Source organism: Leopardus geoffroyi, chromosome B2 (assembly GCF_018350155.1).
Source record: "Leopardus geoffroyi isolate Oge1 chromosome B2, O.geoffroyi_Oge1_pat1.0, whole genome shotgun sequence".
Lineage (NCBI taxonomy): Eukaryota > Metazoa > Chordata > Mammalia > Carnivora > Felidae > Leopardus > Leopardus geoffroyi.
In genome coordinates this window covers 4,033,945-4,059,785 of record NC_059332.1, presented here as the reverse complement: position 1 = coordinate 4,059,785, position 25,841 = coordinate 4,033,945, and the positions used below count along the sequence as shown (strand labels likewise).

Below are 25,841 nucleotides of genomic sequence, written 5' to 3'. Positions count from 1 at the left end.
CCTTTGTTCAAATAGTATAGGAAATTCTGCCCCTTGCCCCGTCGAACTTCAGAATTCAACAAATATCTCAAGGAGAGAAAGTGACTTTATGTTCAAATTCTCTTCATTTCCAATGTTGTCACTCCAGCCCGTGCACCTGGAAGCTTGGCTAATCTCTCTCTCCAGAGAAGCAGCCTCCTCCCAGGGCCAAACCTGGATTATTAGCCATTTGCCGATTGGCACATGACCCCAAGAAAAAAGTGGCAGGAACTGTCCACTCACCTCAGAGGTGCCGTCCCCTTGTGTTTTTGGTCTTATTGGCCTCTGCTGCAGCCTGATGTCTTTTAATGACTGTTTTTGGTATGTCTTTTAAAGATGTTTTTTTCAGGTAATCTCTACACCCTACATGGGGCTCGAACCTACAACCCCAAGATCAAGAGTCGCACACCCTACTGACTGAGCCAGACAGGCGTCCCTACTTTTGTTACTTTATTTGGCCTTTTCAAAGGTTTCCCACCTGGAATGTCAGTCATCCACAGCTGCTCAATCCTGTGTGGAAGTTGAACAGTTTTCTCAAATTTTGCTTTGCAGTTGTACAATGTTGGGTGCATAGAAACTTAGAAACTTATTTCTTCTATTGAATTGAAATAATCATTAAAAATTCTTATTTCTAGTAATGCATCTTGACTTAAAGTCTACTTTGGCTGATCTGTTTTCCTTGATTTTGCTTTTAATCTATTATATTTTGTTTTTGTTTTTATTTTAATCCAGATTAATTTGGAACATATAGTCCTTTTATATTTTATGGTTTTTTTTCTGATACATTTGACTTAAAATGATCATCATTCTTTTTCCCACCAATTTTATGTTCCTTTTTAAACTTTACTCTTTACTTCTTTTTCATTGTTTTTTAAAAATATTTCCTTTACATCGTTATTTTCCTTCAGTAGTTACCCTAGAGATTAAAATATATATTCTTGACTTATTTTAGTCTAATAAAAATGAATAGTCTTGCAAATTCCCATTAATGAAAACACCTTAGAACACATATTCACATATTCATTTGTGCCTTTTTATCTTTTGTGCTGTTCATTGTTGTGCATTTTAATTTACATATTTTTATACCCTAATGCTATTGTCTTTTGTGAATTCAATAATTATTAGATTTATTTTATTTTTTCCTCTCTATCTCTCTTTCTTCATTCCATATTTCTATGCTTCATCTGTGATTATTTTTCTTCTGTCCAAAGAATTCCCATTTAATAAGTTTTCATTGGGTGTCTGTTGCTGATGAATTCTCATAATTTGCCTGAAAATATTTTTATATTACCTTAATTCTTGAAGGAATTGTTGCTGAAGATAGATTTCTAGTTAACAGTGATTTTAGTTTATTTAATTATTTTTTTTACCTATTTGAGATTCGTTTCTAGCTTTCATTCAGAAGCTGCCAGTCTTATTATTTCTTCTTTGAAAGCAACGTGCCTTTTGCACTTGGCTGTTTTTAAGAGATCTTTCTCCCTCCCCACCTTCTGGTTTTGGTAATTTTACTATGACAAGTGTAGGAGCGATTTTCTTTATATTTGTCCTGTTATCTCTTCGGTAACTAGGACATCTTTGACGACTGTGTTTTCCTCCCAGATTCAGAAGTCTTTAGCATGTTGTTACCGGGGAAAGGATGTGACCTATTTGTACTAAGAGAGGTGATTTAATTCCATAGTTGAAGAAATAAACAGAATCTTCGGTGTCAAGATCCTGAATGCCTTGACAATTCCTCTGAAAACCATGAGCCCATCCATACGATGGAACGGACGGTTCTTTTGATCTGAGAGTGGCAAGGGGAGAACGTGTGATGCTCTAATCCTCATGCCAGTCAGTCCTCAAACAGTAGCTATTTGATATGAGGAATGAAAACAACCTGGAGGTTGCTGTAACGCAGGATCATCTTCTGGACAACAGTCTCCTCTACATTTGCTCATTCCTCAGCTGCAACAGTCTGGGGTAAAAAGCATTTTGGAAATTTAAACAGCCACTGAAGTAGACTTTCAATTTTATCCGTTTTATATTTTGGCGTACTATGATTTAGTAGGGCCCAAATAATATTCTAATACCTGAACTACAGTTGAGACCCACATGGAGGGGGTGCACAATCCATCCAGTCAAAAATAATTAAAAGTGGGGGCTCCTGGGTGGCTCGGTCAGTTAAGCGTTGGACTTCGGCCCAGGTCATGATCTCACAGTTTGTGAGCTCGAGCCCCGGGTCGGGCTCTGTGCTGACAGCTCAAAGCTTGGAGCCTCCTTTGCATTCTGTGGCTCCCTCTCTCTCTGTCCTTCCCCTGCTTACACTCTGTCTGTCTCTCTCTCTCTCTCTCTCTCTCTCTCTCTCTCTCTGTCTTTCAAAACTAAACAAACATTTTAAAAAATTATTTGAAAAATAATAATTAAAAGTAATTCAAATCTTTTTTGGAGCCTTCTTTTAAGAATGTCAAGGCAATGACAGTTTCTTCTTAACGCATCACAGAACATCTTTCTAATTCTCTGGGCTTTTCTACTCTTGGTACCCACCATAAGCAATAGAGGCCACTACATTCTTAGGTCTTCTCTGTCTCACTCAATCCTAGTTTCCAAACAGTACTCTCACAAAACCACGTGTGTGTGTTTCTGCTTCCTTCCAGAACTTTCTTCCCCACCACCTTTGTTCTGCTCCAACCTATATAATCCCTGTACTACTCTTCAGTTCTAACAAAGACCAAATTTCCCCGAGAGGACAATTCAGAACTGTATCTGCTAAGAGAACTCTCTCTAATAGGCAAGAGAAGTATATGATTAGGAACATTCTGCTTTAAGTAAGTTTGGTCTCCATCCCATTAGTAAAAGGCGATTAAGCCCTACACATTGATATGGTTGAGCTATAATGCACGTATGCCCTAAAGACCGAGGATGACCTAGCTTAAGAGACTGAGAATTGTTTCTAGTTTGTGTGTTAGGATATTTATTTTCCCCGACTCTACAAAATTAGCTGGCCGACCTAGAGTTTGGGTCCATTGGAACAGTGCAACTCAGGCCAAGTGCTGTGTTACCCCAGCCCCTGCTGGTTGAGATATTTCAGGTCCTACTGAGCAGATGCTAGCAACTGGCACTGTTGAGGGAGTGACTACAGCTGGTCCACTTTGGAAGCAGACGTATGTAGGTATGCACCCTCCGTCCTTATTGCTGTATGACTTAACATAAATTCCTTACCCTGATCTTTTGTTTCCTCGCCCACACTCATGTGGATAACATGATCTCATTCACATTGCGGCATGATGGGCACATGAAAAATACTCAAGAAATGCTACTATTTATAATTTCCTTTCTCATTCTTTTTGGGTTTTTTTTTTTTTTATGTTTATTTGTTTTTGAGAGAGAGAGAGCACAAGTGGGAGAGGGGCAGAGAGAGGGAGACACAGAATCCGAAGCAGGCTCCAGGCTCTGAGCTGTCAGCACAGACCCCGATGTGGGGCTCGAACCCATGAACCGTGAGATCATGACCCGAGCCGAAATCGGACGCTTAACCGACTGAGCTGCCCAGGCACCCCTCCTTTCTCATCCTTGACCTCAAAGTGCATATGGCTCAGTTGACATGGTGCTTTCTATATCAAATAATCCTTACACGTTTTTATACAACACCAGGTGATCAGAACACCTGTGGGCATTTTTAAGGAGGGTCTCGGAACTGAATGAAACAAATGGATACATGTCCTCATCACTCTGACACTCACCTTGTGTAGATATGATGGACGAGGTTCTTTGTAAGAGTTGACAAGTGGATTTTTTTTTGTTGATTTTGCATCTCTCGCCCCACGGCCCCTGCGTTACTAAACTTCAGAGAATCGTGTTCATAGTGGATCTAAGTTCCCCAGGGACTACTAGCCCCGCAAAGTATGATGTAGACAGCGCCCCCTGGAGCTGTGCAAATGGCAGAACTGCTGCCATCAGTCACACTTAGTGTATCTTCAACAAGGGCAGAACTGGGGACCCTGGGTGGCTCAATCAGTGACGTGTCTGACTTCGGCTCGGGTCATGATCTCACGGTTTGTGAGGTCAGGCCCCATGTCAGACTCTGTGCTGACAGCTTGGAGCCTGGAGCCTGCTTCACACTCTGTGTCTCTCTCTCTCTCTCTCTCTCTCTCAAAAAAAAACATAAACATTAAAAAAAATTTTAAATAAAAAATTTAAGTTAAACTAAATTCAATTAAAAAGCGGAACAGTAAAGAGAGCAAAAAGATCTTGCTAGACGGATCTGGATTCAAATCCTAAGTAAGATCCCAAACCAGTGATGAGATCTTAGACGGACAAGTATCTGACCCTCAGTTTCCTTGGTTGTTGAATAAGTATGTTTACTAACTGGGGGGTTGTCACGAAGATTCATAATATATAAACATGCATACGCTAACGACGACAGCAGAGCAACTAACCTTTACGCGGTGTTCGCCGTGTGCCCGGCGCTCTTCTGTGTATTTGACCTGTTAACTTATTTAATCCTCTAATAACCCTATGAGGTCAACATTCTCTTATTACCCCCGTTTTGTGGAGGTGAAGCAGGCACAGAGAAGGTAAGCAGGTTGCTTGAGCGGCGTGTTCACGCTGTTACCGAAACCGAACCTTCCGAGTTTAGAACCTGTGCTCTGAATCACTGGGCTACACTTCATACACGTAAGAGTTGCACACATTAATATATCCTGAGGCACATAATTATTACTTAGAGGAGATTTCTGAACTATACTGATGCTTCTTTGGGAAGCATTTTGGCCTGCCGGCCATGAACTCACAGCACAGTGGAAATCTTAAAACGCCCTTGAGAGCTTGAATACGAGAAAGAGATGTTTACCTGGGAGCAATATCCAAGCCATTTATAAGTAGTCCGGCCATACAGAAGCTTCCTGTGGAACCAGTAAGTATCAGGAAAACGATGGTGCTATAGAAGCCGAAACTCAGGTGAATCAGGCACAGACCGAAGACGGGAGGCAGGAAGAGTCCTGGGGAGCCATCCAGACAACACAGTTAGGGGTGTCCCGAAGATGGGGTGAAGTAACTCAAAGTGCTTGAAGGTCCTGGCTGCTCCTTACCTAGTGTGCTGAAGAGCTTCCGGATGGTATTGAGGCGGAGAATATTCCTGGACAGGAAGAAGTCTGCAGCGTGACCTGCCAGGATACCAAAGCTCCAGGCAAACAAATAGGGGAGGGCTGACAGCAGCCCATTCTGAGAAAGAAATGTCATCGGAAGGATGAGTCCAGTAGCCAGAGCCATCCCTACACTGAAGTTCAGTACTGAACATCTGTATTGCCATAGGAGACACCATCAACATACAACCACAGAATTCTGACTTGGGGCCACACCACCCAAAAGAAAGAGGAACATAGCCTTGAGGTCAGACATAGTTGTCACGGGGCGCCTGGGTGGCTCGGTCAGATGAGTGTCAAACCCTTAATTTTGGCTCAGGTCACGATCCCAGGGTTGTGCAGTCAAGCCCCACATCGCGTTCTGCGCTGAGTGAGGATTGCTTGGGGTTCTCACTCTCCCTCTGCCCCTCTCCCCTCTCCCCTCTCCCCTCTCTCCCATCTCCCCTCTCCCTGCTCGCATGCTCGCGCTCTCTCACTCCAGTAAATAAATAAATAAATAAAAAACGGTCGTCACAGTATGTCTAGTTTTCTATTGGTAGTGTCACGGGAACCGAAAGTTCTGGATAATAGAGATGAAGACTACACTTGGGAACGGGGACAGCTGGCTCGGGGGAGAAAGAGTGATGACAACAATTACAAACATTTATGTGGTGCTTACTCTGGATCGCTGCTATTAATTATTTCAACCCCTCCATGGTCTCGTGGAAGGCAAAATTGAATCAGAAAGAGCTTAAATGACCTCACTGTCATGTTGGCCCCTAGGCTAGGTTCCTGGAGGTTCACTGCAGAATGCCACTTTGGGCGTTCCATTTCTATGGGAGTCTTTTCTGGTTACCATGGCATCAGACATAAGGTTCCAGGCATCAGTGAGTCTCCAAGTCAGACAAGCAATGAGAGAGCCCATCGTTTCAAAGCAAGACCTGAGTCATGGGTTCTCAGCCCGGGACTCATTGCCTTGTTCCGAGAGATAGGATGGGTGTGACTGGGCACGGTGGAGGGGAGGATGAGTCCCTGTAGGGAACAATGGTGTTGAGCCTTGAGTACTACGGCAGGGCAATAATACCGTGAATGGTGGGGAAAGGCACTACGGGAACAGGAGTGTGTTTTGTGGAGGCCAGACACGGTGCCTACACCTTTTGTTCTGGGAAATGGTGACAGAAAAAGTGGAAACAGTGAGTCTCCAGGTGCAGAGCATCAGCTAGACAGTGTAGAGAGGCCAAGAGCTAGGACTAGAGTCATGAGAAGTTTCATAAAGTTAAAAGGAGAGGAAAGGTGTCCTTACCTCTTTTACATTCACATGAAGGTTGGAGTCGACAAACGTCGGGGTGTAGAAAAGCATGATGTTGTTTGTCCAGTGGAAAGCAAAAGAACCGAAAACAATGGCCCAGAGTGGGAGAGACTTAATCATAGCCTTGATCGGCAGAGACCGTGTTCTTGAGCTGCTCTGGGAAAAAACAGCAACAACAACAACAAAACGTTGATTGTTAGCCCATTAGGAGAAGCTGGAACACGGTTTCTTTGGGCACAGAATCTGGGAGCTGCCACCGTGGAGCGTCCGTGTCCTACCTGCTGCTGGTTGAGGGATGACAAGATGTAGTTCTTCTCACTGACGCTTATACACGGGTGGGTCTCAGGGTCGTCATAGAACAGAAGGAACCAGAGAAGACTCACGCCACAGCCACAGGCGCCTCTCAAAGCAGAACAGGTTAGAATTGAAATTGCTTCTGTCCGTAGTAAGTGCCCTTCCCACCTTGACGTGACTCGTCATCGGTCCGAGAACCTGAACCTCCTCTTTCTTCTTTGCAACTTTACAGCAAGGCTTGCATTTTGGGCAGTCCTCTCTGTATCCAAGGCTGCCTCTGCCTCCAGAATGTATTTTGCGGAAAGGGCGGCAAGCCCTCTGGCCCTCGAGCCTCTGTATCCCTCCACTCATGAGAGTGAACCTCCCTGCTCCTAGACAGACCCTCATCTCTAGATCCCCGATGTGTCCCACCGTGAGAGGACGGCACGGCCGAGACCTCAAAGGGCTTGACCATCACCTAGCTTTGGGAGCTTCGGTCTTGGCCATGCTCCTAAGACACAGCCCCGGCCTGAGGGATTATACAAGTCCTCCATGAGTTTGCCAAAGGATTTGTCGTTTTTGAGTGTTTTGTACTAATGACCCTTTAGCAATCCTGTTAGGACCAGGGGTGCAGTGCTCGTCAGTACATCTTCCAGAAATGCATTCGTTCATTCAAAAAGTAGTGACGAAATGCTCATTCTGTACCATTCGCTATTCTAGGCGCTGGGGGTACAGCAGTGGATAGACCAGACAGATATTTCTGTCTTCGTGGAGTTTATTTTCTAGTGGATGAGAAAGAGAGCATGAAAAGTAAGTAGGTAAAAGGTGTTAAATGTCAGTGGTAAGAGCTGTAGAGAGAAGTTGCAGGGGAGGAGGTGAGGCGTGTCGGGCTCCATGGAGGCTGGGATGTGGATGTGGGGCCAGGCAGAGGGAGCAGAGAGTGCCAGAGCCCTAGGTTATGAGGCCAGTGTGACTGGAGAGGAAGCAAGGGCTGGGGCGAGGCGGTGAGGGGTGGGAGGGTCCTGGTGGCTCCGTCGGTTGAGAGTCCGACTTCGGCTCGGGTCATGATCTCGTGGTTCGGGAGTTCGAGCCCCGCGTCAGGCTCTGTGCTGATGGCTCGGAGTCTGAAGCCTGCTTCCGATTCTGTGTCTCCCCCTCTCTCTGCCCCTGCCTTGCTCGTGCTCTGCCTCTCTCTCTCAAAAACAAATAAGCATTAACAAAAAAAAAAAATTTAAAGCGTATTGACAACATACAACTCCCACCTCACTCCGTGGCCTGAGGACCTAATCCCAAGGTGACGCGTAAGTGGAGAGAAGCCCCCTAAGACATGGGCAATATGTACATTTCTGTGTGACAGTTTAGCCCTCAGGAAAGTCCTGTGGTGCTGTCAGGGAATATTGATGTGCGGAAAGGTCAGCTTGCTCGCTCCGAGACGCGTGGTTAGTAAGTGGTCACCGACACTTAGCATGAATCACGTTTTTAGGGAGGGAATACGGTCCTAGAGGAGGAGCCTGGGGCAGAGCTTTGAAGAAAGCCAGGAGTTCGTGGCAAGGAGAAGAGGAAAAGTCTGCAGAAGACTGAGCAGGAATGGCCAGAAGAATGAAGTCTGGTCAGGGGGTCAGGCAGGGCCCCCCCCCCTCCCCCCCGCTGCCCCTGGTATTGTTGGATGTGATTGAGAGTTCAGGTTCAGGACCGAAGAACCTCCACTTGATTTGTGGGCATGGAGGTTTGGCCAGCTCTAACATTTGTGAGGCCCGGGGCAAGACACAGGAACATTTAAAAGTCGCAAATAGGGGCGCCTGGGTGGCGCAGTCGGTTAAGCGTCCGACTTCAGCCAGGTCACGATCTCGCGGTCCGTGAGTTCGAGCCCCGCGTCGGGCTCTGGGCGATGGCTCAGAGCCTGGAGCCTGTTTCCGATTCTGTGTCTCCCTCTCTCTCTGCCCCCTCCCCCGTTCATGCTCTCTCTCTGTCCCAAAAATAAATAAACGTTGAAAAAAAAAAAATTTTAAAGTCGCAAATAAAGCTACTGATTTGTACTACACTGGAATATAATATGTCTTCTCGTCCTGTGTTGACCCCGCTAACTTCAGGATGGCCTGGAGAGAGACTTCTGCTTTCTGATCCGGCACGTAAGGAACTTGGAAGAGTCATCCTTCCCGTCCTCGTGACCAGAAAAGTATTTAGCAGACTAAAAATCAACAAGTCGTCTTCGATCCCGCAGAGAGTTGAGGTCATAGGGCAAGCTGTTGCTCCCCCAAATTGGAGAGACGGACAGGTGGACACAGAGAATGGCGGCTCCCCGGAAGAGAGGACTGGAAGCGTAAAACTGCACGGAACCAGTACCAGGGCAGGAGGAAATTAATGAAGGCTGACCTCTTACCCTCCATGAGATTCATGATTTTTAAAGCCATTAACTTTATATAAATCATTACGTTATAGTCAGGTGGTTTTTTTTTTTTTTTAATTTTTTCAGTTCTGAATAATGACTGGGATTTTACAGAAAGAGACTCACCAAAAATATAGAAGACCACGGGCCAGCCCAGGGATTGGCAGATGAATCCAGTCACAAGCAGAACAATGAAGGGCCCCAGCAGAACCCCTAATCAGAAAGCAGAAAGAGCGCCCCTAAGGAGCAGACATCTGAACCTAGAGATAATGTAGCGTCAGGGTAGCAATGAACGATTTCCGGTGAAATACATTTGTAGAGCAAAACACTGGGCAGAAGAAGCGAATAAAATACTTGCTTTCCCCCCTCTCTCTCTCCCTTTTTCTGTTGTTTGAGATAAAGAAGCCTCTCCTTCTTTCTAGACAGTTTCCGCATCTTTAAAGGGGGGCTGCCGGAACAGATGGTTTCCAAAGCCCCCGACAGTTCAAAACACACATCTTTTACAGCTCTAGGAAGAACACGGAACAGTGAGGTAGCAGTGACACTCACACCTTTGAGTCCCTAGGTCGTTACCTGAGAGACTCAGGGAGGTGAGTCGGCCTCGTTCCAAGGGTGGAGCCCACTTGACCCATATTGCGTGCTGAGCTATTAATGCTGACCCCTGAAATCAGAAGGATTAGGACATCTGATCTCTGATGCTTCCTGTGAATTTCAGCCCTGTTCACTTGTTGCGTTATCTTAGTACCTGGAAAACTCCCTGGGCCGCCCGACATGCGATGATCCAAGCTTCTCCACCTTCAGCGGCCATCGGCAGGACCAGGCTAAACAGGGAGCTGAGGAATAGTGCAGAGCCGATCATTTTCTTGATGGAGTATTTTTCAGACAAGTATCCAACAGGAATTTGGGTGATGAGTATGCCATAGAAGATGGAACTGAAGATGATGCCCTGGGTTTTAGGACTCCAGTTGTACACGGGGTTCTGGGGGGAAAAAAGAGAGAGAGAGAGAGTCGCATGGAGCCACTCTGCATCCTGGTGAGTTACTGTGATAGTCAGGGATGCAGGGACACTGGTCTGCAGGCTTCCTGGGGGTCAAGGTGCTCCCCTCTGCTTCATTTTCCATCATGGGACCTTTGCTGCTCCTTTATAACATCATTTCCTGTGTGTACTGACATTTCACACTGGTATCTTCAAGGCCAATGGCGAGTCCTTGCACCGTCTCTACCCCCAGTACGGTGTAGACGTTTAATACTTATTCCTGGAACATTGCTACTCTGCATGTCAGGTCTTCTGTGGAATACTACACTTGCCGCCATCGTTAATTGTCCGTTGCCTTCTGTCTTCCTCCGACTCCTCCGTTAAGTTACCCTCATTCCCCAGACAGACATTTCCCCACATACGTACTACTCCCGGAGACAGAAACGGTGATCGATCAAATCGCGAAGAGAAGGTGTCGGGCTGAACCGTGAAAATCATTGGATGAGACAGTGAAGGAAGAGGGCCAATTCTCTTTTGGTGCTTGGTTCTCTCCTTTTCTAAAATGTTCTGTCTCGTGTTTCCAAAATCCTCCCCTGAGATCTGTCAGCTCACTTGTATTCCACGCTCTACTGCCTGAGCACAGCCTCCTGTCACCGGGTCACCTCTGCTCTGAGCTCCTGTGTCTACTGTTGCCCATAAATATAATTGCCTCCCTAGTTTTTAGCTGCATTTTCTAATTTCAGGTTACAACTCAGATCTGCTCTGTGGAAACAATTTTCTGGTGAGTTTTCATCTTTTGGATGTGTTTGGAAAATACATGCTGTATTTTCTCTCTCTCTCTCTCTCTCTCTCTCTCTCTCCCCCCCTCCCTCTCTCTCTCCCTCCCTCTCTCTCTCTCTCTCTCTCTCTCTCTCTTCCGTCTAGTTCCTTTGTATGGCCGCGAAGAGAATTCCTTTTGTGTGACTCCGATGTGAAGGAGATCAGTTTCCCTGGATCTTCTAAAGAGGCTCTTTTTTTACGTGTGTGGCCCCTGCGAATACCCATTTCTCTAGAATATGGGGTTCTCAATATTTAAACCAAAGCAATGGAATACTACAAATGTTTCAGGATTTCGTTCAAGGAAAAATTGGATAAAAAGATTTTAACAGATTTCTGAGGGACAAACGATGCAATAAACTGCATACTTAATCTTTGACATAAAATGTACAACTTGACGCGTGTAATTACGTGCACACTCACAAAACCGTCACCACAGTCAAGGAAATGTACGTGTTCCTCACCTCCAAAAGTTTCCTTACTTCTTTTTGCAATTCCTCTTTCCTGCTGTTCTCCCACCACTGATCTTCTCTGCCTGTCACTACGTCATCGTTTTTATTTTCTGGAGGTTTTCTGTAAATTCGCCATACTTATTTTGAGTTTCATCCATTTATTTTTAGCATTCATTTATGATTAGTGCTAGGCAGTACCCTGTTTCAGGACTGTACTATAGTGTGTGCATTCATTCATCTGTTGAACCTTTTTATTGTTTCCAGTCTGGGGCTGTTACAAATAAAGCGACTGTGAGCATTTACGTACAAGTCTCTGTACAGACACGTGTTTTCATTTCTCTTCCGTAAATACCTGGCATGGAATGGGGGGATCATACGGTAGGTCACTGAAGTGATTGTACCATTTTACGTCCTCCCCAGCGATGTTAGAGGCTTCGGTGTGTAGTCATAAACCTTTATGGATTTAATTTGTTTGTCCCTAATGACTGATGATGTGGGACATCTTTTTGTGAGTATTTGCCATCCTTCCCTGTATCTTCCTTGGCGAAAAGACTGTTTACGTTTTTCCCATTTTCTTATTGGGCTTTTGTTTAATTTTTATCGAGTTTTGATAGAATTCCTTTATTAGACAGGATTTGCAAACATTTATCCCTGTCTCGGGTCTCTTTATTCTCTCAACAGCTCTTTGGAATGGAATGGAAAGGAGTCCAATTTTATGTATTTTCTTTTGTGGATCAGGAAAAAATTCAGGAGTTTATATCTGTGTGAGTTGATTTCTGAACTCTCTTATTTTATTTCATTGACTGTTTTTTGTGAGCTATACCACACTGTTTTGATTACTGTAACTTTACGACAAGCCTTAAAACCAAGTAAGTGGTATCAGTCCTACAAATACTGACTTTTCAACAAACATCCAAAGACAATTGACAAATGGTGGTAGAACAATTGTATATCTGTATGTAAAAAAAGAATCTTCAACCCAACATACATAAAAATTAAGTCTAAATGAATCATATGTTTAAATGTAAAGCCTGAAATTATACAACTTCTAGAAGAAAACATAGCAAGAAGAGTGTTTTTTTTGCCTCGGGCTATGCAAAGATTTCTTAGGTATAAAAACGAAAGCATTACCCACAAAAGAAATTTTAATAGAAGTTCTTTCTGCAGAAGGAAATGAAATCGCTCAGGACCATGGATCTGTATTAAAAAAGGAAGTGCATCAGAAAAGAATCAACGAAGGGATAAAATGGTTTATTTTGGAGGTGCCTGCGTGGCTCAGTCAGTTGAGGGTCCCGACTCCTCCTTTTGGCTCAGGTCATGATCCCAGGGTTGTGGGATTGAGTCCCGCCCCGCATCGGGCTCTGTGCTGAGTGTGGAGCCTGCTTAGAATTCTCTCTCTCTCCCTCTGCCTCTCTCTCTCTCTCTCTCTCTCTAAAAGTAAATAAATGAAAAGGATATTTCACTTTGAATTATTCTAAAAGATAACTATTTGTTTAAAGCAGTAATGTAATCATGTATTTATAATGTGGATACTGAAATGAATAACAGCACTTGCCCAAGAGACGGGAGAGCAAAATTGGGAATAATGTGTTATAAAGTACCTGCAGTGCACATGAAGCAGTTTGGTATTATTTGACGGTGGATTTAAATTTTTTTTTAATATTTATTTATTATTGAGAGACAGAGAGAGACAGAGCATGAGCGGGGGGCAGGGGGCAGAGAGAGGGGGGAGACACAGAATCCAAAGCAGGCTCCAGGCTCTGAGCTGTCGGCACAGAGCCCGACGCGGGGCTCGAACTCCCAAACTGTGAGATCATGACCTGAGCTAAAGTCAGACACTTAACCGATGGAGCCACCCAGACACCCCGATTTGATGGTGGATTTAGATGATTAAAAAATGTATATTGTAAATGCTGGGGCAACTACTAAATCAGGTGTCTTTTGGGGGTTGCCTGGGTGGCTCAGTTGGTTAAGCATCTGACTCTTCATTTTGGCTCAGGTCATGACCCCACACACAGTTCAAGAGATTGAGCCCCATGTCAGGCTCTCACTGACATTCTAGAGCCTGCTTGGGATTCTCTCTCTCCCTCCCTCTCTGGCCCTCCCCTGCTCGCTCTTGCTCAAAATAAATAAATGAAAAATGAAATAAAACGGGTGTTTTTTAAAGTCTAAATGATACATGAAAAGAAGAAATAAAATTGAATCACTTAAATAATTAAACCCAGAGAAGGCAAAAAAGAGAATTCAAAAAAAGGAAACAGAGAACAGATGTAACAAATAGAAAACAGTTACCGGTTTTATATTCGTCTCTTTCTCCTTTCAGTTCTAACAGTTTTCACCTTCTGTATTTTGCTGCTCTGTTGTTAGGGACATGCATGTTCAGGATTGTTGTATCTTTTTGGAGACTTGAGTCCTTTATCATTAGGTAATACCCCTTTATCTCTGATAATCTTCCTTGCTATAAATTCTGCTTTGTCTGAAGTTAATATGGCTACTTAAGTTTTCTTCTGATTAGTGTTTTCGCGGCTGCATCACATCTTTCTTTATCCCTTTACTTTTTATCTATCTGAGTCTTTGTATTTAAGAAGAGTTTCTTGTAGATTCCATGTCTAATGACCTTTATTTCTTATCCATATCTGATCATTTCTGTCTTTTAACTGGTATATATGGACCATTCATATTTAAAATGATTATTGATATGGTTGGATTAAAACCTACTTTCTTTTTTTTTTTTAACATTTCTTGTATGGCCGGCCTGTTGGCAGTAAATTACCTCAGTTTTTATTTGCCTGAAATAGTCTTCATTCTTTCACTCTGGGGGTAATTTCATTGGATGTAGAATTCCATTTTGGCAGATTCTTTTTCTTTCAACACTGCAAAGATTTTTTCCCCTTCTCTTCTTGTTTGAATGGTTTCTGATAAGAAGTCTTCTCAATTCGTCTCCTTGTTCTTCTGTCGGTAAGATACTTTTCTCTCTGGCTTCATTCAGGATGTTCTCTGTGTTCTGGTTTTCTGCAATTTCAATATGTCCAGTTGGTTTTTCTTGTTGTGAATTATTTGCCTTTTTGGTATTTATCCTGTTTGGCGTTCTCTGAGCTTCTTGGACTTGTGATTTGGTGCCCGCCAGTAATTTTGGAAAGTTCTCCGCCATGAGTTTGTCAAGTATTACTTCTTGGGATTCTTTCTCTCTAACCCCTCTCCCACTCAGGTGTGCTCTCTCCCTCTCTCTCAAAATTAATAAATAATATCATATATTGAAAAAAAATTAATAAATAATAAAGACATTAAAAAAAAAAACAAATGTTACTTTTGCCACTCTCTCTTTTCTTCTCTCTCTTTTTTTTTTTTTTTTTGCTTGGCCAAACATCTCAATTCTAGACTCCCTAATGTGCTTGGTTTTTATCCTTCTTCACAGGGAAGGATTCACACAACAAAGCCCTTCACAAATATCGAGGAATGCTGTAATCATGGGACATGTTTAGTTAGGTTATTATTAGCAAGGTGGTCGAAGCCTTAGACTTCTTGTTCTGATTATTAGTGTCCCATCAATTATGATAACACGCAATCTCTATGCCACCTAGTTAGAAAGACAGGATTTGCAATTTAGGACTACAGAGTATTTTTCGTATACCTTCATGACATCCAGGCTGTCCTCTGTGGAGGTGTTGGGCACACCGTGTGGGTCCGAGCTGTTCACCATGACCACCATTGTGAGGCTCAGACACATGCGCTGTGACATGATGATACTGTTACAGACGTGCAAGAGGAGAGACAATCCGTAGCGGAAGGAGCAAACACTTGGAACTAAGAAGTAAAACAGAAAGTGTCCTTTGTTAACACAGCTGAGGTAAAATCATACAGTAACTTTAGGAAGGGCACTCGGAAACTTGGAGCCATTCTAATATTATTTACTATATATTTTATATTTTATATATAATATATAAGTATATATTATATATAAAATATATATTATATATATAATATATATATTATATATCGCAGTTTATATCGCAGATTATATATATATATCGCAGTTCGTGGGTTCGAGCCTCACCTTGGGCTCTGTGCTGACAGCTCAGAGCCTGGAGCCTGCTCGCCATGCTGTGTCCCCCTCTCTCTCTGCCCCTCCCCCCCTCACGGTCTGCCTCTCGGCCTCTCAAAAATGAATAAACATTTAAAAATTTTTGTTTAAAAAGAAAGGAATTAGACTTTTAAAGGTCGATACTGTATCCAGCCAGCTAGCCAAAAGTCACTGTCGTTTCTAAAAATACATCTGCTGTTTGGGGTAGGTTTTCTATGTGGGGAATACACAAATAGTGATGATTTTGTTGGTTCTTTGGCGATCCTCGTGTCTTTAATTTCCTGTTCTCCTTGGATCAGAACCGCCAGTGAATTGTTGGCCGCACTTAGCATCCCTGGTTTTCATACCATGGTTCCTGATTTACACGGAGTAGCTCTGTTGTTTGTACATTTCAGACAACGCTTGTCGAAGGCTTTGTTGTGGATGTGCTTTCCTAAGTGTGTTTTCTCTTGCTGGGTAAAAAAAGTTTGCAAACCGAATGGCCTAAAACGACACCCATTTGTTAAGACAGTTCTGCAGTTGAGAAGTTTTAGCATAGAGTTAGCATAGTGCACTTAAGTTTTCTGCTCATGATCTCAAAGGCTAAAATCAAGGGATCAGCCAGGCTAAGTTCTCAGCTGAAGGTTCTAAGCAAGGATCTATTTCCATTCTCGCTCAGGTTATGGTAAGGATTCAGTTGTCTGTGGATACGGTACTGAGGTGGCCATCTCCCTGCTGGCTGTCGGCTGGGAGATGCTTACAGTTCCAAGCGGCTGTTCCTGTGACTTGTCACATGGCTTCCTGCAGCTCTGAAACCAGCCCGAAAGAATCTGGCTTCATGTTGAACCCTCTCACACTTGGACTCTGCCTAGCTGCTTGGTCTCTGACCTCTAGACCCAAGTCGAAGGGCTGGGTAATTTCCTGGATGATTTCCCTATTTTAAGATCAGCTCATTTGGGACCATGTTTAAATCTGCTAAATCCCCAGTCGGTTAAGCGTCCGACTTCAGCCAGGTCACGATCTCGCGGTCTGTGAGTTTGAGCCCCGCGTCGGGCTCTGGGCTGATGGCTCAGAGCCTGGAGCCTGTTTCCGATTCTGTGTCTCCCTCTCTCTCTGCCCCTCCCCCGCTCATGCTCTGTCTCTCTCTGTCCCAAAAATAAATAAACGTTGAAAAAAAAAAACATTTTAAATCTGCTAAATCCCTTCAGGCGGCACCTAGCTTAGTGTTTGCTTAAATAACTTGCGGGAGGTGCACACACACCGGGGGCCAGAATCTTAGGGGGAGTCTTAGACGGCTAGCCACCACGGTCCACCCTCTGGTCCTTAAAAGTTCATGTTCATCCCCCCCGCAAAACACATTCACCCCCTTCCACGGTTCCTTAAAAGTCTCAGCTTATCATACAATATCAGCCCACATCCATTGCCTCCTCCAGATCTCAAAGTCACAGATCTCATCGAAATAATCTTAAACCCATGTGAAGGAGGTTCCTAGAAATAACCCCCGCTAGGGCACGGTATTTCTGTATCTGCGGACTTACGAAGGGGGAGACGAGGTATGTGTCCCCAGGACTCCGGCCACACATGCTGCGGCACACTGGACACTTGCTACGGCTCTCCCAGTTCCAGAAGGGGGAGAGAGGGTAAAAGGGCATTGCTGATTCTGAAGTGTTTTGAAGTTCGGCTAAACAAATGTTGGATTTGCTGCTAAGTGGGAAAAAAAAAAGGCGGTAAATGCCTGGAAAATTCGTTTTCTGCACGGCTCTCCCTTTGTAAACAGATAAAAATAGCAGGCGAAATATATTTAAAATAAAGTATGTCCTTAAAAGCATGGATGATCTGCCAGGAAAAATGAAATATTCAGGCCGAGGGTTCCGTGAAGACGGACTCCTCAAGGCATAAACTGATCTTTGAAGGCAGATTTTTTTTTTTCCCTGAAAGCATTTGATCTCAGTGTCTTTTTGTTTTTGTTTCTGTTTTGCCTCCCAGGGCTTGGGGACAACAGGAGTCAAATACCAATCCCCAGGCAATGGGAGGGGTCTGGTAAGAGACCTTCTTCTCAGATACCCAGATGCCAAACACCTCCTGGCTCGGTGAAGGGTGAACACGCCGACACACAGCCTTGCCAGGGGCACTGCTGAAACTTCCGCCCTGTGCAGACAGGCCCTGGAGCTCAGCAGAGGGAAGAAAACCATTCAGTCATCAGCCAGTCCTGCCAATGGCTTGTAGCCTAACACGGACTGTCCAGGGGCCATCAGAAAAATGTGTCCAGCTGCACATGGGTGCACGCACCCTGAGAATGGCTCGCTCCAAAGCTTTCTAAGCCTCATCTTTAAAATCAAAAGGAGGGGCGCCTGGGTGGCGCAGTCGGTGGGGCGTCCGACTTCAGCCAGGTCCCGATCTCGCGGTCCGTGAGTTCAAGCCCCGCGTCGGGCTCTGGGCGGATGGCTCAGAGCCTGGAGCCCGTTTCCGATTCTGTGTCTCCCTCTCTCTCTGCCCCTCCCCCGTTCATGCTCTGTCTCTCTCTGTCCCAAAAATAAAAATAAACGTTAAAATAAATAAATAAATAAATAAAATCAAAAGGAAAGGGGCGCCTGGGTGGCTCAGTCTCAGGTGAAGCGTCCGACTTCGGCTCAGGTCATGATCTCACGGTTCCTAAGTTCAAGCCCTGCGTCAGGCTCAGTGCTGACGGCTCAGAGCCTGGAGCCTACAACGGAGTCTGTGTCTCCCTCTCTCTCTCTTTCTCTCTCTGCCCCTCCCCTAATCGCATTCTGTCTGTCTGTCTGTCTCTCTTTCTCAAAAATAAACATTAAAAAACTAATAGGAACACTGGGGGGGGGGGAAATCTCTGGAAGAGAGAAAAAAGCTTCCAGAGAGCCAGGGGGAGCAGGCCTCATGTGCAGAGGAGGGTTCGTGTCACGGTCGTTGGGGGGCCTGTTTCAGTTTATTCTCTTACTCCAGGAAGAACGTGAGTTACTTCTAAGTAAGTCTTGAGTTAGAAAGTAAACCACAAGGGAAATTGTAAAGTGCTCAGGCCGGGCAACAGGAAAATACTGCAGGTGCAACTCCTGGGCAGTTAGAGCAAAAGGTGCACCCCGAGGATGTTAACCAGAAAAGAAGAGAAAATTCAAGGACTTGGGACATTAACAAAGGAACACACCGCAAGAGCCTGACAGGAAGGAAACATGAAGCAGAAGGGCAGAATCAATGATAGATGCATGTGAGCTTATGTGGTTTATGTGCTTTTGTGTTTATGCATTTTATACACTCATATGTAAATTTGAGTATCGATTAAGTGGACGATAGAAAAATGACCAAAATCACAAAAAAGCAAAAATAATACAAGAAGAAACGTGAGATGTAACAGACCCCTCATCTTTACAAAAATTATTCATTGCCCCGCCCCCTGCCGGGATTCTGTTCCCTATGACACTCACCCAATTCTAAGACCCTAGTGCTACTTTCTTCTCGTCCTTTCCCTGCCCGACTCAGAATAAACAGTTTTCAGTAAATATCCACGTGTTGATGTCCAAGGATGCGGTGACTCAGGACCATTCATCCTGTCTTCGCTTCCACCCATGTCTTTCTCCTTGAGACAGGGCAGAAGTAGTGGACCCTTTCTGGTCCTCTCCACCACGTGATTAAGTGGACGAGTGTGTAAGAATTGAAATAAAGAATACGAATTGTTTTTATTTAGGGTTTTTCTTTTTTTTTTAAGTTTTTCATTTATTTTGAAAGAGAGAGAGAGAGGCAGAGAGAGAGAGAGAGATCCCAAGGGGGCCCCCCCCCCCCCGCACCGTGAGTGCTCAGAGCCTGACAAGGGGCTCAAACTCACGAACCCGTGAGATCATGACCCAAGCCGAAATGAAGAGTCAGATGCTTAATCGACTGAGCCACCCAGGTGGCCCTAGGGTCTTCCAAATGGAAAACTATAGCAGGACGAAGGTTTTCACCTCTTTTCCCGGACATTCCTAAGGCCCTTTATGTGTCTTCATGGAAAATCTGTGATGTCATGTAAGAAGGAGAAAGTGTAACCAGTGAGACAGAATAATTTCTACCTTTCCTAGGAGAGAACTGGTTATCCATCTGCACGAATGGGATTCCGGTTTCTTCTTTTCTTGCTGCCGGGTTTGGTCTCCACTGCAAGAGCAAAACACTTTGGTGTCAGCATAACAGGGAAGAACTGACTAAACACCACCCAGTACCACCTTCTGATTGAAAACACGCATCACGGGGAAACGCTGCATACCCCCGCCCCCACTTAACTCAATCACGTGTCTCCTCTGACGCTGCACTTGGACGCTTTGTGGGTTGATTAAAAATATATAACCCCCCTGAAAACTATTTTTAAAAAGAATAAAAACCCTGCTAACCCATGATTCTATGTCCCGTGAAAATATCCCTCAAAAGTGAACCAACCGAGCAAAAACTGAGGGAATTCGCTGATGGTAGACCTGCCCTGCAAGGAATGTTAAAAGACGTTTTATGATGGCCTTTGTGGAGCCAAAAAAATAAAGATGGTTTTCAGGCAGGGAGAGATTGCTAAAGGTCAGAAGCTCGAATGTACCAAAAAAGGACGTCAGAAAAGGAGTAAGTAATGGTAAAATAAATTATTTTTTCTTCTAGCTTAATAGAGCTGGAAGAGAACTCTCTGTGGGTTAACTTCGCCTTCTCACGGGCAGGCGGATCATTCCGCACAGGACTTTCCCCTTGGACAGACCGGCCGCTGCTGCTCCGTCTGCCCTTAACCGTCCGCAGACGCTGGTCCTGGGCTCGTCTACAACTTTGACGTGCGGCCCCATCCCCTTAGATGACCGGATGCTTGAAAGACAAATTCCTGAGGTTGGATTTGCCAAGTAGTTTTGAGTAAACAGCTGGGCCACCAGCATTATCATTTGCCGAACTGTCTGCTTGGCTGCTGTTTATTTCAAAATACACACACGCACAGACACACCCACATGCCACACGCATCCTGTACAAACACACACGTGCTCTGCGCCCACTTACGAACGCATCTCAACCCACACGTACAAACTCCAGCACAGACATCGCAAACATACTTCTGCATACTTTCCACCATACGCACCACAGACACCCCCGCACCACTCACACAGCACCACGCAATGCACAACACGTGGCTTCTCTTTCCTTGTCTGTCCACACAACTGCTCTCCTCCCCTTACTCCCTAGAAATAGGTTCTTTTTACTTTCCCTTAGGAAAAATCTGTGGAAATAGATCTTGCCCCCAAATGTCCCCAGCTTGCTAAACTGATAGGATCTTTAACGGAGAAGCTCCCCCCACCCCCCAGCCATCACTCTGGGGAACTGTTAATTGCATTTAGCGAGTAGCAATATAAGAGTGAGACTGACCTGATTCAGGACAGAAAAGCAATTCCTTCTTCCCTTGGATGACTTTGAGCTTTTGAAAAGTACTGAATTTCTGGATTTACCGATTTTAGCCCCACTAATCCTTCACCAAATCCTCATGACGACCTCGTTATGTCAAAGTTAAAAGCTTACTCTTTAACTTTCACCTTTCCTCGAGTCTTCAGGGGAGGAGTATGACTGTTCGAATCTTCCAGTAGACTAGAAACGTCCTGGAAATCCACCATCAAGTTCATGACCGTAGTAGACCGCATCGCTAGTCTCCTGCCAGGAGGGAGAGAACCAGCCTGGCAGTCAGTGCTCCTAGGACAGATGTTTTCTATTGAGGATGGATCTGGGTTCACAGTACCACTCCTACAGGAATGCGGTGGCTTTTTATGCCCCGTGAATGCCCCGTTAGCTTTTTGCCAGCCCGCCTTCCTTTTTCCCTTTTTTTCCCTTCTCTCTGTCTTGCTTCCCTTCCCTTCCCTCCCCTCCCCTCCCCTTCCCTCCCTTTTGCAAAGGCCACATCTGTCTGACATTCAAGCTACTCAGAGAGAGATGCATTTTATTAAAGTGCATCCTGCAAAGGGAGTGATTTCCCCATGGCTTCTGCAATGAGCAAATTCTCCTGGTTCCACCACCTCTCCGTAGATCTACCCAAGAGTGCGTTTACCTCGGAGTTCTGTGAAGGCAACCTACTGACCAGATAGGAACATCTAAGCCCTTAAATCGGGGATTTTGGACGATAGTTTCTTACATACATAAGATTATTTTTTTTAAAGATGTGTGAGTATGCTTATAAAGTGCCTAATACATGTTTGGCACTTAGCAGACACTCTACAAATTGAATCAGTTATTTTCTCTCTAAAGAAATGCTGAAGACTTTTTTTATGATGATTTATCTTTGAGAGAGAGACAGAGCTTGAGCAGGGAAGGGGCAGAGAGAGGGAGACACAAAATCCGAAGCAGACTTCAGGCTCTGAGCTGTCAGCACAGAACTTGACACAGGGCTTGAACCATGAACCGTGAGATCACGACCTGAGCCGAAGTTGGACGCTTGACCAACTGAGCCACCCCGGCGCCCCAGGAAGTGACGAAAACTTTAACTTGCTTGCCCAGGAGACTTTGATGTCTTATACATTCCGCTGGATTTTTTTCCTTGTGAGAATTCCAGATTTTGGTTTGTACGGTTTGAGGGCAAGGCTGGTGGTTTCTGGCATTTTCTGACCATTTAGTGGTTAAAAGCCCCAGATCACCAGTTGTTCAATGTCCATGTTTTAAGTAAACAACGTTCCCACTTAGTATCAACGTCTCTGGTTCCAGTTACTGATTACCCGGAGGGAACTATCCTTCCGTGTGTTGGCTCCAAAACTTTCTGTTGCTCTGTGATATGCTTTCAAATCACTTCTGGGTTCTACATTTGGATTCTGTGCTTTTCTTATTAAGTTTTTAGATGTACCATTATACTGGAATTTTCAAACGTGCAAGAAAAGTAGGACAGTCTAATATAACCACGTGCCCATTCATCAGTAATTATCAACGTTTGGCCACTGAAGATACACATAGACATATCTCCAATGTTTGTTTTCTGTAGTATTTTAATATTTATTTGTTTTTGAGACAGAGACAGACAGAGCATGAACGGGGGAGGAGCAGAGAGAGAGGGAGACACAGAATCCGAAGCGGGCTCCAGGCTCCGAGCCGTCGGCACAGAGCCCGACGCGGGGCTCGGACCCACGGACCGCGAGATCATGACCTGAGCCGAAGTCGGATGCTCAACCGACCGAGCCACCCAGGCGCCCTTGTTTTCTGGAGTATTTTAAAGTAAACCTCAGGCATTATGTTATTTCTCCCATAAAAAGTACAGCATGGATATATAACTCATTAGTGCTTTAAAAAAAAAAAAAAAAACATAACTAGCATGCTATCAGCACTTGTAAAAAACAGTAATCCCTTAGTATCACCAGAGAGCTAGTCATTATGAAAATGTTTCCAGTTGCTTCAGAGTTGTCCTTTTACACTTGATTTATTTAAATGAAGCTCCAAACAAGATCTGCCTGTGGCACTCACGTGTTACGACTCTCACCTCTCCTTAATTTTGTGACCGTTCCTTCCTTCACTTTATATTTGCTGTTACTTAAAAATAACAACAACAGTCGTCGTAACAAAACAAGGCCATTTGCAGAGTGACTTCCATAACTGATTTGGCTAATTCCTTCCTTTTAGTGTTGTTTGATAAATTTCTTTATCCCTTATAGCCCCCAAACTGCTCGTATATGGAGAGGCTTGCTTAGATCCAGGACAAGAAGAACTCGTGGGGTGCCGGAGACTTCCACGGTGGTGGCCTGTCTCGCTTTGAGTGACATAAGATTGCTCAGTGGGTTCAGATATTCTCAGCTTGATTGGAAGTTCTCAGCCTATGGCCTTTGCCATTTGTTGGTAAGTGCTGAATCACTAAAAGATCCGTTATTTTATTTCTATCATGCATTCTTTAGGTAGGAGCTGGAATTTTCTACAAAATAAGAAATTTGCCTAATCTAATATTTGGCTACCCTGAAATACAGATTTCATAGGAAAGTCAGGATACTTTATAAAGTTGTAGAATAATAATTTAGTGCCTTAGCAAAGCTGACCAAGGAAAATTATGACCTCCTGGGTTTTCTTGGATGTGTTTCAGTCTGCTGAGTCCCTATTTTTTGACGCTTAAATTGTCTCTTCTTTGGCCAGTAGGAAGCTATTCAAGCCGGTCTCTATTGTCCTTAAGACCTGACCTCGTTGTCTGGGATAGTGTCCTTGTTTTCTAACACACACGCACGTGCGCGCGCGCGCGCGCGCATGCACATTCCAAGCTCCTCTAGCGTATTTCCTGTTCTCAGACCTGGGCTTTCTCATGGAATGCAGATTCCTTTCAGTAGGAAAAAGCATCCAGAGACCACACTCTAAGCATTGAGTATTCATTGCTCCTAGGTCCCATGGCTTCTAGGCCTTTTCAGTGGAAGAACTTCAAAAGTTGTTGTTTTTTTCAGTTACAAACTCTGTGTGTTATTTCCAATTCAAATGAAATGTTTGAGGGATATTTTAGAACCTCTGATTTGACACTCTTGACTTTTTCTCTTACATTGAACATCTCGATTCCTAATAAATATAATTACTTTTTTGTTTTATTGTAATGTACCTGTATACTTGTTCAGTGCCTACGCTGAAGGCTCAACAAAGGCATGGCACAGCCTCAGAACCTCTGGGGCTTCAATACAATAGTCCTGTCCCTTTAGTACTCATGGTGACCACACGAAGAGCTTGTCATTAGCACGGGACATCCTTATTAGAAGGACATATTTTGACAGAGACAGACATGTGCAGAGGGAAAAAGATACGAAGATGCAGGGAGGAGGCCATCTTCAAGCTGAGGAATTCTGGAGGCTACCAGGAGAGAGAGTCACGGGACCGATTCTCCCTCAACGCGCGGACAGAATGGACTTCGCTGACATATTCAGACTTCTCTATCTGTGAGACAAGAAATTATGGCTTTTCAGCCACCCAGTTGGTGGCACTTCATAATGGCGGCCCCAGGAAACGAAGCCACATGCCCACTTGATTATCTCATTATCACCACTAACGTGTCCCAAAGTCAATTCGTTATCTTCCCTCTAAAAAGGATTCGTCTTCTTGCAGTCTCCGGCCAGGTGTTCGGACCCTGTCTGTGCAGTCTCTCAGGTTAGAGACCCCGACTCCTTGGTGTCTCTCTTCTCCACCCCAGCTCTTCCCTCCCTGGTTCAGTCCTCGTCACTGCTATGTGGGCCACACTGCAGATAGTCATTTAATAGACTTCCTGGTTCTGGAATTGGGCCGGAGTGTTCCATCCAGAGAGAAAATCCGTGCCTGTCACTCTTGCTTTGTGGGATACCCCTCAAGCTCCCTAACATGGCCAACGTGACCTTTATGCACTGGTCATACCCCCCTCCCTAAGCTCATCTTCTGTTCTTTCCCAACTGATCATGCATGATTCCTTTCAGAATCCATCCTGTTGTTTTTTGTGGTTTTTTTAGGTTTATTTACTTTGAGGGAGAGAAAGCAAGCACACAAGAGCATGGGTGGGGCAGGGGCAGAGAGAGAGGGAGTCAGAGAATCCCAAGCAGGCTCCATGCTGTCAGCACAAAGCCCGATGGGGGCTCGATCTGATGAACCGTGAGCTCATGACCAGAGCCAAAGTCAGTCGTCGGGCCCTCCACCGACTGAGTCACCCGGGCACCCCAGAATCCATCCTGTTTCTTGTTCCCATGCTTTTGTACAAGTGGGGCTCCAATGTGGGGAATCTTACCATAAAACTCCCTATTTAGCTCAGGAATTCCTTGCAGAAGGAATTCCCTCCTCCCCCACCATGCTTTTCCACATGGGATCGTAACTATTCGCGTAGTCTCCCCTGACGGACGGTGTGTTCCTCTGCCGTGTGCCTAAGACCATGCCCTGGCAGCCATTATGTCTGTCCTCCACACTGGACTGGAGAATCGTGACTCTCCGATCTCAAGGACCTAGATTCGAGACTGGAGCAAGATCTCAGTAATTGTTCTTGGATTTATTCGGATTTGACCTCTGTCTTCTTGCCGTGGCTTTTCATTCAGAACTGTGACCATCACATCACCTCTGTGTGAAATGACTTGCTGGCCGTACTGTCTACACGGTGAAGATCACCACGGGGAGCAACTGAGAAAATGGCCCTGGCCCCTCTGCACATGCTCTAACCCACCGATACCTATAAATTACCATTTTACAAACATGTTGATCCATTTCATGTTGTGAACCTTCTATATGATGGAACCACTGAATTGGTTGGTTCCCGGAAGGAAAACATGGCAGACTCCCACCAGGTAGGTAATTTGAAGACGGTGTTAAAAGAGACAGTTTACACAGGATTGGGAATGGAGTGAAGGCCAAAAAAAAAAAAAAAAAAGGCCTGAAGGCACAGGAGAAGAGAGAAGCAACCAGAATGTGTGGAAGTCCTGCCAGTCAGGTGATCTGAACAGTAGAGGAAGCATCAGCCACCGGCAGACCCCACAGGAGGAACCGTAGGGACAGAGATACTCCCTGTCC

The 25,841-nt window shown here is 44.8% G+C and overlaps 1 protein-coding gene across 2 annotated transcripts in view; it reads right to left on the bottom strand.

Annotated features, from left to right (window-relative positions):
• Positions 1–21,015, bottom strand: part of SLC17A1 (solute carrier family 17 member 1) — a 35,755-nt gene extending 14,740 nt beyond the window's left edge. Inside the window, exons 1-10 of one of the 2 annotated variants that reach the window (XM_045497175.1) lie at positions 20,907–21,015; positions 19,445–19,526; positions 14,961–15,133; positions 9,831–10,064; positions 9,659–9,746; positions 9,212–9,298; positions 6,705–6,826; positions 6,421–6,582; positions 5,085–5,217; positions 4,847–4,994 (exon numbers count right to left, since the gene is read on the bottom strand). In XM_045497175.1, coding sequence (XP_045353131.1) covers positions 4,847–4,994; positions 5,085–5,217; positions 6,421–6,582; positions 6,705–6,826; positions 9,212–9,298; positions 9,659–9,746; positions 9,831–10,064; positions 14,961–15,133; positions 19,445–19,472 — 1,175 coding nt within the window. In that variant the 5' untranslated portion in view covers positions 19,473–19,526; positions 20,907–21,015. Of the gene's footprint in view, positions 1–4,846; positions 4,995–5,084; positions 5,218–6,420; positions 6,583–6,704; positions 6,827–9,211; positions 9,299–9,658; positions 9,747–9,830; positions 10,065–14,960; positions 15,134–19,444; positions 19,527–20,756; positions 20,885–20,906 lie in introns of those variants that run through there. The other variant, XM_045497174.1, reaches the window with a different exon arrangement.
• Positions 21,016–25,841: the final 4,826 nt, after the last annotated feature.